The 13,506-nt window shown below is 39.0% G+C and overlaps 1 protein-coding gene across 1 annotated transcript in view; it reads right to left on the minus strand.

Moving 5' to 3' along the window:
• LOC144017634 (protein kinase C-binding protein NELL1-like) overlaps positions 1-8,325 on the minus strand; it is a 144,770-nt gene extending 136,445 nt beyond the window's left edge. The window contains exons 1-2 of the mRNA XM_077519407.1: positions 8,118-8,325; positions 7,655-7,783 (exon numbers count right to left, since the gene is read on the minus strand). Of these exons, the coding sequence (XP_077375533.1) occupies positions 7,655-7,783; positions 8,118-8,166 (178 nt within the window). The 5' untranslated portion in view covers positions 8,167-8,325. The remainder of the gene's footprint in view (positions 1-7,654; positions 7,784-8,117) is intronic.
• Positions 8,326-13,506: the final 5,181 nt, after the last annotated feature.

The raw sequence follows: 13,506 nt of genomic DNA on the forward strand, positions 1-13,506 counted from the left end.
ACACCATTATATCCCAATACAGCATTTTTTTTTTTAAGTTAGAAATTAAATAGTTCCTGATCGTAAACTGGTATCAACCACCATCACGAGTACCGATACCTTGAAATACTCAGTCCAACAACGATACCTGGTATCGGTAACCACCCATCCCTAATTTTTATACGTTTGACAATATTTGTGATTATTGTCTTTTCAGTAATTTCAAATGACAGGAATTCAAATACGCAGAACAGTAAAATTAATTGATTTTCAAAAGAAAATTGAGTCATTGATCAAATTATATGAACACAGTATATATTGTAATAAAATGCTTTTGTCCAAACATATGTCCGACACACACAGCCTGTTTTGTTTGAGGCCATCACTACACATTGCCTTTAATTTGACAGCAAGGACGTAATCGAGACACGTCCGTGCCTTTAAGAGCTATCCCCCTTCATGTCCGATGAATAATTCACATTCCACGGAGGTCCCCGTGAGGTGGGGCCGGTGTCTCGCCTCCTCCTCCAGCAGTAGGGCAGCCAGGAAGCTCATACATAAAAGATGAAAGGTTTGATAACCTTCATTGGTTTTGCTGGCACTGTAAGACTTTATTGTCGTAGCATTGCTTAGCTACGCGCGGCCTGCCAATTGCCCACGGCCTGCCTGCATGAAGCATGGGCATGTCATGCCGTATGCATCCTGACTCCGCTCTGCAGACAACACGGTATAAATAGAATCTACACTCTAAGAAAGGGAGTCATCTTGTGGGGGTTGTCAAACCTAATTCAATTATTTGCAAATCTTCAATGAAAACGTGATTTGTACGCGACATTTTTAGTTCTCTCTTTGCAGTCATAGTTGGGTTGCGACCCAAAATGTGTCATCCCGTATTACTCCTATTAACACCACGCGTCTATTTTTACTGCAGGATCTGCAATGTGAGCTAAACTGAGCTCTTTAAAATTTGCATTCTGTTTTAGGAAGCTTAGTTCCTGCTTCCTGTTGGCGTACACGCACACACACGCACCTGTTGAAAGAAGCAAAACATTCCTCCAATGGTCTGACACAAATAGATCACATTTACCTTAAAAGGTTGGGATATTTATTCATTTTTGTATAGAGCTGATAGACTCCTATGAAAGGGCAACTATAAAATGGGATTTAAATCAGTCAGTCAAATTTCTTTGGTTTTCTGTTGTACTTAATCCGCCGCCTGTTTCATTTTGAGTTTTATTCTTCTTCTTCTTTTTTTTTTTTTTTTTTTTTTTTTGTCTTGGTACCCGGATTTGTCATTAGCTTCCTGTTCCGCCTTTGGAGTTGAGGGTTAAGGTGTCACTGAGATACATTTGATCCCACAAGACTGAAGAGAAGCAATGTGAGCAGGATAAAAACAAAACCAAAAACATCTGTTGAAAACGGTCACTATATTTACGCACAACTTGAAAAAAAATTGTAATCATCAACACTTTTTATGAAACGGAAGGTTCGGTGAAAGTATTGATTAATTGGAAATTATTACCAACCAATTTGCTATCAAGTCAGTTGTCATAAGGTGCATAATTTCCAACAGTTTACTTATTTCTGAAAAATCTGAGATCCTAATCTGATCATTCCACAAAATAGCCCTAACCCACATTCCATGGAGAACCACATCTAGCAACATGACATATCAACATTGAATGACTGAACAGGCTTTCTTAATTGCCGCTTAACTACCTTTAATGACACAGGAACAAATAACAACAATATATTTTTTTATGTATTAATTATTTGATTGGATGGCAACCAGTTCAAGGCGTGCCCGGCCTACTGCCCAAAGCCGGCTGGTGAGCCTTGTGAGGAATAAGCGGTCAGATAAATCAATTATTTATCAATGAATATTACTTATTGAAGCCTGTAAAAGAGTGACTTTAACCACAATCGCTAATGCAATGCCTGCCTTGACGGCAATATTAAAACACACGCACGTGCACAAACGCAAACAGAAGAAATTCTTCCTCGCACACACTGGAAATTTGTCGCATATGCAACCATTTGGTCGCAGTTTTAAGCCCCGACTTACCGTATTTATATCATTATTCAGATTTAAAGGTATAAATCAATTTTTTGTTTGGTTACCGACCTGTACTTAATGTTTTCTTTTCAACTTTAAATTGAAAGTGAATTTCTACTGACAGTATTTTTTTTTACAGCACACTAATTTATTTCACAACTCAAATATGTATTTTTTCCCCACGATATTCTTCTGAACCCAAAAACGTGATGACACAGATGCAGCTTATGAAATGTTGTCGTGACATTTGTATTCCTGTTCTGAGGTTTGCTTAATTGACTTTTTACTGGAATCCAGTGCAGCCAACCAGGTTTCTATCCAGGTAATTATTTTGCTGATAAAGATAGTTGCCCCTAAAGCAACAAACAATCACAACTTGTTATGCAATTATGTAATTAACAGAGCTAGGAAGAGAGCAAGAAAAAGATGAATGCAAAACTTCAGTTGTTTAGTAAATTTCTAACAGCACCGAGTTCACTCGGGCTAATTGTACTTCTTACCTTGAATTTATTTTCATTTTCTTTGTTTGTGTTCCAACTTTTTCCATAATTCATCTGTTCGCCAGCTATTATGTGTGATACAGTTTGAAATGAACAAGAAGCAGATGACCATCATCTGCTTAATCGGTTTGTTTCACCTTTTTCAGAACACAATTTTTTGCATGCTTGCAAGACTTTTGGCTTACTTGCCCTCTTTTCTCACGTAAAGAGATGACTTGGTGGCCTCATTAAAATATGTGCAGTCCCTTTCTCCCTTTGTACCCATAGTAGCAAAAAGCTTAAATGGTATTTTTGTACTATGGGATGTCCATGAGATTCTTTTTAAACCACGGCAGAAAATTGTCAGTTAGAAACTCCACATACTTGCTGCTCATGATGACAAAGGAAATGTGCCTCCCATCTTGCACCTGATTGTTCCAGCCGAAAACATCACTCGACCTGCTCCTTGTGGACATCGGTGACCATCTATCAATCATTCCAGAACTCCAACCATCTGGACTGTTCATAGGAGCTCGGCATCCATGATGGAATCAAAATCATTTGAACATTTGTCTTCATGTATTTCCAAGCCTTTCTCCTTGTGAGATTGGTTAGCGGAGGCTCATATTGAGCTTTCGGTGCTGTACGACAGCAAACCTTTGGAGGATCTTGCATCAAGACGTTCAGCATCTTTCAAATTCGGCTAACTGCTCATCAGTGACATTTCAACAGCTGCTCTCTTAATAAAAAAATAAAAAATAAAAAAAACATATGCCAGGCAGAAACTTTCCTTAATCCACTTTGAACAGAACAAACCCTTTTTTACTTTCTGAGTCACACACAAATTACTTAACAGTACAAATGGTCTTTTGTCCTTCAATTACTTCTACAATTTTCAACCGATTCAAACCATTCCAACTTCAACATGTTCAAAAAAAATTAATGCTTCGCATGCTATTATTATTTATCGCATTCTTAACTTCCACCATTTTCCCATAATGCAACATTGTCACCCCAAAAATCTCCACTCATTTCAAATCAAACATGAAAAAAATTCACTTCCATTTGAAATTCAAACTGTTCAGCTCATTCAATTCACCTTTGGATCAATCTTCAGCACTTCACCAACTTTTACATAGCAAAAATTCTTCTGCTAAATATTGCATCTTTTTCACCAAAAAAATTTCTTTGCTTAGGCATGAGGGTTAGGATGAAGGGTTTGTTTCATTACGATTTGAAATTCAGTATTGTTCCTATTCAAAATTCAAACGTTCGCCTCTTTCAATTCCCCCTGCCATTCAATCTGATACGTTTCACCCATGCAAAATATTTACACATAATTCAACATTTTTGACCCACAAATTGACACATTGAACATTTCCTTCTCATTCAACAATCAAAATGTTAAGCTCATTCAGTTTACCTTGGGAATGATTTTCAACATCCCCACATATCAAAAATTCCACCTTTTTCAGTCACATATTGTACATTTTCACCAATATTATTTCACCTAATTCAACAAAATTTCAACAGCATTCCACATCGTGCAATGCATGCATTTGCACACTTTCAAAAGCATTCTACATTCTTCCCTATCATTTAATATCATTCCAAATCAATTTTCAATTTTCATTTGGCCACCTTTCCGAGTCAACATATCATCATCATCATCATCATCATTTTTTTCTCACTTTTTTAGTCTTCTTTTGTGTGTGCTCTTTAATTAACATCTCTGAAACCAGTTACAATTCCTTATCTTACAACAACTTTCCAACTCATTTAGTATGATTTCACGTTTGTGTAATTTTGTGATTCAGCATTTGAACAGTCACACTATTTCTCCAGAAATTGCCTCATCCAGTTTTAATTATTAGCTGGGAAATTAATTAGCAACCTTGTCCCTGATCGACATTGGCAAGAGAAACAGTTTAAGCAAAAGCCAGGAAACTCAAACACAAATGCTCTTTTATGTATGCATATTGATTTGAAGTACAGTGTATAATCAGTGATACAATGAATGTAAGATGGATGCAAATGTATGCATTTTTGTGTGTGTCAAAACAACACTTTAAAAATCGGAGTCAGTGCCGGTTCAGCACTGGTGCCGGTGCCAGTCTAGTTCATCTTGCACAACTCAGGTTGGCCTCCCACTGACAGGAAGCCAAAAAAAATGAGCTGTCATTACATTATCAACCTCAATATCTTAATGCATGCATCTCTGTTGTCCAAGCAACATGCTACTCGAGTTTGCTGGCCTCTTCCTGTAAAATGCCAGTTGAATATTGGCAGCAGGGACCTGCTATCACCGCCCCCAACCTGACTCGCAGTTTAAATGCAATGTTTTTCTAAAATGGTGTCAGCACCATCTGGATGAGGCTGTGATTTCCTCTGTGGTGCTATTTGACATTGACACGGCATGCTGTGGAGATTTTCAACATATATTCTTTGCAAAGGGAGCGACCATGATTCAGATCCATAATCATTTCGATTCAATAACTTTGCACGGAAAACGGTTTCCAAACTTTTGAGTGGATTTGTATATGTCAGCATATTTTCAGTCATCACATTTATCGGTGGTAATCATCCGAAAAAGTTCTGTTGATTTTTTCCCCCTCAATATTCAATTCTTCCATGGTGACCATTTATCAGGTTCAGGTCTATAATCTGAACTTTCAGTTTGGCCTTGAGGCCTGGCAACAACAGATATGCCGTGTTACAAATAAATACATTTTGCACCCAAGGACAGTGTGGTGACATACTGTATGTAGTCATTCTGATAAGAGAAGACAAAACAAGCTCGCAGCATCATAATATGGTACCAGTCAGTGAGCAACGAGCATGGGGTTGGGTGGGGGTTTACACAAAAAGTAGCCAATTTAATAAAAAAGTTAATAAAAAAGTACAAGCTATACCACATATGCAAATATCTTGCCGTGTTTTGTTCCTGGTTCGAAGCACCCAGCAGGAGAGTATTAGCATTTTTTTTAATCCCGTTTTGTTCATCAAAAGGTCGGATCACACATTGAGATAAAGACCTTTTAGTGGTGTCGCTCAGCCGCCAACCCTAAACACGCTTTCATTAAATGCACTGGTGCAATAATCTTGGGACAAGAGATGAAGTGATGGAGAGATGAGATAAAAGACATGCTGGGATGATCATTTCTGCAAAGCTTCTGCTGTTGGTCTGGATGACCACTGCCCAGTCTCTCATTATTACATACTCCACCATAGTAGCCTCTGCGCAGTTCCTAACTGTTAATGATGGACTGTTCGTACAGGTGGAAGAGACTCTTTAGAACAGGGGTGGGCAAACTCGAGCAGCTGAGCTGATATATGATCAGCTAATCAGCAAGCTCTGCATAAGCCTGATGATGATTCTGTTGATTGGAATCAGCTTGTGTTGGAAGAGGGAAACCTCCAAAACCTTCAGGACTCCAGCCCTCAAGGACCGAGTTTGCCCACCCCTGCTTTAGAAGATGGGAAACTCCATTTTCAAAAATCTGAGCTAGCTACTATCAATTGCATATAGCTACCACAGGATGGCAGCAAAGCACCACGATCCTATTTCCTTAGCACAAAAAAAGTTTTTCAGCATTTTTTTTAACATACTGCTGGAATTAACATGAATATGTCAACAGTAAGTAGAATAACATTTCTTGTGAGCTCTATGATTGCCTCCGGTTTATAGTGTATTCATTTAAACAGTCATGTAATACTATTAAAAAATATGCTTTCAGTCAAGTAAAAATGACGAACTTACTGTTAGTTTTTCTTTTGCCTTTTACTGCACGGAAATTCATCATAAAGTGTATGAAATAAAAACCATGCCATTAATGTTCATAAAGAACACCTTGTAAATTTCTCACATCATCTATTGCACTTGGTGGTGCATCTCAACACTAGTAACCAGGAAAGCATAAGGAGAACAGGTTGGCAGCAACATGCAAGTATGTACCTGTCACAAGTTTAAAAAAAAAAAAAAAAAAAAAAATGTGTGTGAATCCTGGGTGTCCTCCATTCCTCAAACTTGGACAGCTCTGCATCATATTTGGCTAATTAGGTGTGCTAATTCATTCATTCATTCCAAGATACTGGCACAAGGCGCACACACTCGCAGACAGCCTCTTTCTCTCTCTATCTCTCTCCTAAATGCACTTCAGCATCCAAGGCGACGGAATTTTGATTCATACAAGCGGCGTTTGTGCCACCATCCTTAAACTAAAAACCCCTCTTCTTCATTTTTTTCCCCATTGTTATTTTTAAGGCCTTAAGCAGCATTTTTAACACTCATTCTGTCATGACAGAATCACATTGAAACTATGCATACATGTAGAATTATATCAATAATTAACATGTACTTCATGGGTTTTGTGTAATGTAGACAATGAAGGAGGTCACAGTAGGCAACACTCGGCAAAGCCCTTTTTTTTGGTAAATCACACTCTTAAGCTTTCGCTCACACACAAAATGTACTTCTTTCACATTGCACCTTTTTCCCCCCATTCTAACAGTAACAATGCGCTTAAGGCTGGGGGCAACGCAAGAGTACAGAGGGAGCTCAGAAAAGCATCTGCAGCTCTTTTCAACAGTCCGCTTAAAGCAAAGGTTTCATCTGACATCACAGTTGCAACAACAGGTCAACCTTTTGTCTAAGCTGCGTTTCCTTTCACTTAATCACATCCAAACTCTCTAAAAGCTCAAGTCACACACTCCATGGCAGTTCCGTATTTATTATTTAACGCGAGATCTCAGCCGAGTATGTGACTGACAGCATGGAGTCATACAACAACAATAAAATATCTTAACCAGTTTGGCTCCTGATCTATCCATTACACAAACAATACACAAACAATTTCCAACAATGCATGTGTGTAATAGTGTCAATTTGTGCATAGTCGCATTTGCAAGTTGTGTGGTGTAACTTTACTCAAGTAATGTTTATTGTCTCCTAGTCAGATTTTATTAACTCTTCCCTTGTTCCAGAATGATTCTGGTGCCTCTTGCTTATATGATACATGTGTGTGATTTGAGATAAGATGCTCTCTTGTGGATGGCAGCATCCCCACAATTACAAGGATTGGTGAGTGCACGCAGCCATCAAGCATACGACAAGATTTTCCAACTTTTATGGTCGTCTTACCTCGAAAAACGAAGGCTTTGCTGCTGTTGTGAAGGCCGGCCACTTGAGTAATTCCATAGGTAGCGTTTGCCAAGTCCAGTTCATTGATTATATCAATTTGGTAGTCTTGATCTGTACCAAAAGCCAAAACTGGCCAAGGGGGGGGAAAGAGACACATTCAGTCAGGGTACAGTATTGCTGCTCATCTTCTTGAATTGCAGTTGTGTTAAAAGTCGTTTTTAATGCATTTCATTTAATTGAATTCAATGAAAATGCACGTCTATAGCTTACACCTGCGTTCCCTTTAGCAGCAGCTGTGCGCAGACGAATAACCTCGTGCATTCTTTTAGTTTGCAAACGGCAAGTGATTGAAACAAACATGACACCATATTTTCAACTGACCACTTTCGCGCAGCTTGGAAAAAAAAAATAGAAAACGGCAATAATGTTGCGGCGCTCACAAATAACGAGGTCGTCGTCTTACCTGGTTTGGAAAACAGGAAAAGGGATAAGAAAGCCACGGAAATATCCATTTGTGTTGGAATTGCGCTGTACAGAGTCCTGAGGCGTCTGGCTAAATCCACAACGGGAACCTTTTTGGTCCGTGTGCGCTGCTCCCACTCAGACTGTACGTGCAAGAATTGAGGAACGGTCCATGCACGACACACGAGCAGGGGATGCTGCAAAGAACTAAAGCATCACTCTTGTGTGTTCAAGAGCAGCCACACACTCCCTCCTTGCACTAAGAGGATAGGAGTTCTATGTTTACTTTATTCCTTTTGTGAATTGGAGTTGACCTCATGGGGAAACGTGGGGAAGAGTGAAATAATAATTGAGTGAAAACCCCCGTCTTCCAAAGTTCCAGTTTTAGAGAGAGAGAGAGAAAAAAAAAAAGTATTTAAAAAAAAAAAATACCAATGAGTTGAGGAAAGACAGATTTCCACTGGCAATATTACATAATATCAGTCTAAAATGTAGTTTGAGTCACGAAGTGTATGTGCACATATAAAGCCATTTGATGACTATTTGAACCCCTCCCCAAAAATGAAAAACCTTAATAAAGAAATAAAGTATGTGTTTTTAAAACGAGACAAACAACACTTTATTATACAGCATAAAACGCTGACACGTTATAGCCCCCCCCCCCCCCCCCCAAAAAAAAAAAACAAATATTTATGTATGTATTTATTTATTTATTTATTTTCATGGACAAATAGCAGTCTATACGGTGCTTTACAAAAGCATAAAGTAATTAATAACTAGGTTTTTACACTATCAATATTTTTCAGCCCATCACCAATCAGCCAGTTGGAAAACCGTTCACAAAATCGATCCGAAGATTAATCAATATATCTTTTTAAACCACTTTACTCTACAATCGACAACCACCACTGGGACAGAGATTGGCCCGAATAGCAAAAATATGTAATTGATGCCAATTGAAATACATGGGTTAAAGAAATAAACAAACAAAAACACTGATAAACACTGAATATACATGTCAGTCTTCTTTTTGGGCGGCACGGTGGAGAAGTAGTTAGCACGTCTGCCTCTCAGTTCTGAGGACTCGGGTTCGAGTACGGGCTACGGCCTTCCTGGGTGGAGTTTGCATGTTCTCCCCGTGCCCGCGTGGGTCTTCTCCGAGTACTCCGGTCTCCTCCCACATTCCAAAGACATGCATGGCAGGTTAATTGGGCGCTCCAAATTGTCCCTAGGTGTGCTTGTGAGTGTGGATGATTGTTTCTGTCTGTGTGCCCTGCGATTGGCTGGCAACTAGTCCAGGGTGTACCCCGCCTACTGCCCAGAGCCAGCTGAGATAGGGATTTAATATATCAAAAGTAGTAGTGCTATGGGTAATTGATGGAGTTGAATACTCGTACTTTCGGCTACACAGTACAGTATATTCATGTATAGCCCCCCCCCCCCCCCCCCCCCCCCCCCCCCCCCATGAATAAACTTCACCAGCCGTCATCGTGCTTAAAACAATTGTGTCTCCAGCATCCTTTGCTCTTGGGGCTGCTCCACACGAGAGCCATTAATCATACATTTCTCCTGCTACCTGCTAATTTGGGTACATTTTCAGGTTGCCTGGGTTACCTGTATCAACCCCGATTGGCAAGAAAAAAGGCCAACACTGTCTGCTTTGTGATTACGGTGTTTACACAAAGTGATTCTCTTGCTCCACCTGTGAAAGTATGTTCGACATCAGAGATGGGAATGTCTGCTTAGGGACGCCGTCAGGTCTTCCATCCCTAAATTCAAATTAAACTGTAAGCAATACGTAGTACAACTATCCACTGATCCATAACTAAAAAAAAAAGAGAGGTACGAATAAAATATTTGAAATTACAGTTTACTAAGCGGTGAGGAAACAACAGGCAAACTTAGATTTGTTGTGAAAAGACATCCAAATTTATCGATAGACTTTCAGTAAACTACATTCAAGATTTTTCATCAAACCAGCTTTGGCATCAACAATCCCCTTTAAGCATATTTTAAAAATTAATTTATCTTGAACAAGTTTGTGTGTTTAGGGACAAAACAAAACATTTTGATCAACTCCATTTCAGGATGCTAGTCATTATTTGTAAGGATGCCTCATCTAATTGTTACTTTCAAGTGTTTTTTTTTTTTCTTTACTATACTATTCCAATACAGACACGTTGACAAGTGCAAATAAGCCAGCACTTATTTCTCAGTGCCTTGGGAAGGCGTGTCATTGTTTCATTGTCACAACCTGTCTGCAGCCTGTCATAACTACTTAGCGCTCGTCGGGGAAATATAGAACATATAATTGATCTTGAAGTATATCACAAAGTAATGTGTAATTCTGTAAATGCCGAGGAGCATTCATTTATTACTCTGGGAAGGAATTTCTATCCTTTGACAGATTCAGAGGCAGGAATAGTGTAAGATCAAAATTGTTACATTTGTTGTACACAGTAGTGAATTATTTTTAGTACAAAAACAAATGATTTTGTTCTTGAGGTTGTAAATGGGGCTGCTGAAGTGAATATACACTTGGGGAGTTTGAAAGGGAAAGTAGAACAGTGGCAAGACTTTCAACATGATTAACTTTACAATTTAGTCCCATTTTAAAGATGATAAATTATTACCACAGTGCAGCACTCTTATCTGGAGAATCAGGCCAGAAATTAGGATCCCTCAAATCTGAGTGTCATAACGATGTGCTAAATGCCATTCATTGCCTCTTCTATTTTATTGTTGTTGTTGTTTTTTTTGTTTGTTTTCTTGTGGTAATATTACCCGTATATTTTACTAAACACCATGTTCATTATATTAAGAATGATACATCATTCATTCAAAAAGGTAGAGAAAGACAGGAAGATTGAAGGTGTATGAGTTTTTTTGTTATTTTCTTTTAACTGTACTTGATTATGGGTAAGAGTTTAGCCCTTCTGATGCTAAGGCAGTCCTTCTTAAAAAGGGGGTTGCGGTCCGATCCGGGCAGGAGGCGGGCATTTGAGAGTGTAATTGCACATCCACTTCAGTAGGTGGCAGTGGCACTCTCATTGTCAGAGATTGTGCATGGAGTATTAGCTCCTCCAGAAGTGTATTTAATTTAATACACAAATGATACTACTAGCAAAATACTGTCTTCCTATTGGGTCGTAATAAAAAATAAAAAATAAAAAAAAACAATTGCAAAGCATTGCGCTAAGATGAAGTTTGTACTAACATTGATGAAGCTCGACAGGGCCGATTTCAAAGCCAATGAAGCAACCGTGGGGCAGCAAGGCTGGTGAAGCAGAAGGTATATGGCAGGGTTAGTAATGTGGCTGTGAAATGAAGGGCGGGTTGTTCTGCTTGTGGGCACGTGGTACCAGTTGCTTGAATCTGACGCAGACATGGGCAGTTAGTTCAGAAAGGGAAATTGGCACGAACACCTTTGCTTGAACAAAGACAGCTACGGTGCTACCTGTGAGGTTTTCCCTTGAAAAGAAGGTCATTTCTCGAGATTGAGCTTGAGAGAGCCATGTGGACGCGCGATAAGCAATAATTAAGTATCAGCAGCTGAACAGTGATACCACACAAGCAAAGAAAATTCTTCCAAAATAGACTACAATAGAATAATCATATTGTAATCAGCGGGGATTGTATCATCACATCATAACTGGAGTGAATTTTATTGGATTACATGAGATTATTGCATTACATATATCATTTTTAAAAAATGATCAGACTACATCATTTAACGCTGATTACCTTCCACTTTGTCCGTCAGGGTTTGCCGTGGTTGAAGACCCAAATACAGGGAAGCAGAGCGAGGAGGCAGAGGTGAAGTTCAAAAAGGTTGTTTTCTTTAATTAAACAAAAACATGAAGGTGAACAAGGAACTGGCAGGTAAACATGAAAATAACAAAGTCCATAATCGAAAATTGATGAGCTATGAAAAAAGCTAAAGACGAGGTGATACGTGGGGCAATGACAAACATGGCACTGAAACAGACAATGGACCAACCAGACATGAACAAAAGACTAATGCTGCCTTCATGTGATATCGAAATTATAGTAAATACCACATGTAGAGTAAATTCCATGTGAACACTCCCTCCTGTCGTATTTTCCACTGGACAACTGGGAATTTATTTTGATACCCGAGTTTCCAAGCTGAGAGAACTATTCAAGTTTCAACATGGTGGAGAGCGCAGAAATATCAACACTAATAAGGGTGGTATCGTCTGCTGGCAGGTTGTTTTAGAATCTACACAATTACGTAGCGTGCACAAGTCATTATTTTCCGTAACTGTCCAGTTTTCCGTGCAAAGCTTCCAAAATGTCAGCTTCCATTTGTAGTTTTTTGCTACAACAACAAAAGCACATGAACAGAACTCAGTCGTAAAAGTTCCCAAGTGGTAACGTCCGTCTTTCCCATAGAATGTGAAGTCACAGTAAATACACATGAACTAATTATGCAACAAGAGACACCTGGACAAGACACACATGGCTGGGAGCACTGATTGGCTGACACAAGAGGGAGGGCAGAATAGTAAAGGTGGACAAGATCAAAAAAGTAGACACATGGAAAACACAACAAGGGAACCAATAGTAAACAAGAACACAAAAAAACCTAAACCCAAATCATGACAGTAGTACAGCTGGGTCTTACAAGATCACATGCGGGATTCCACAAGGGTCCATCTTGGACCACTTCTTTTTAATATCTACATGCTATCTATCACCAGATTATGGAGTACCGCAACATTTCATATCACATTTTTTAATGTTATTTATTTCCTTTTTCTTTTTTTCCCCCCAGCTCAATAGAGAAAAGACAGAAGTGTTTGTCCCAAAAAATGATAGAGTGAAGCTTGGTTTGAATCATTTCAATCTAATTGCTTTAGATGTTTTGTTTTGTTTTTTGTTTTTTTACAAAGTTTGCTTTTCTTTCTGTAATATTTAATGTAAAGTACATGAAATTGTCTTGTACCTTAAGTGTGCCATTCAAACAAATGTGCCTTGCCTTAAAGATTCTTAATTCAGATCACCATTAGCCACAGCTACAGCGGCACGTAATGAGTCTTCTCTATCTAGAGGATTAGAAATCTGGGCCACCTCAAGTTGGCCATTTTACAACACTCAAGGGAAAGCATAACATTTATGCTGTCAGCCACAATTGACGTCTGACTGAATGTCAGTAGAGGAGGGAATAGGATGCAGTTTACTCTCCACAACATTTCAAGCACAATTGGAAACGCCGCCATGGAAAACGTTTGGGATTGGGTTATTATCCAAAAATGCGACCACAAGGCAATTACGAGGTCAAAGAAATGTTTTTGGGGCCCGGCCGTGATGAACATAAATTGTACCTGCAAGATGAGGTTTCAAAAAGTGTAACACTTATCGGAAGC

The sequence above is a fragment of the Festucalex cinctus genome, chromosome 4 (genome assembly GCF_051991245.1).
Source record: "Festucalex cinctus isolate MCC-2025b chromosome 4, RoL_Fcin_1.0, whole genome shotgun sequence".
In the NCBI taxonomy this organism is placed as follows: domain Eukaryota; kingdom Metazoa; phylum Chordata; class Actinopteri; order Syngnathiformes; family Syngnathidae; genus Festucalex; species Festucalex cinctus.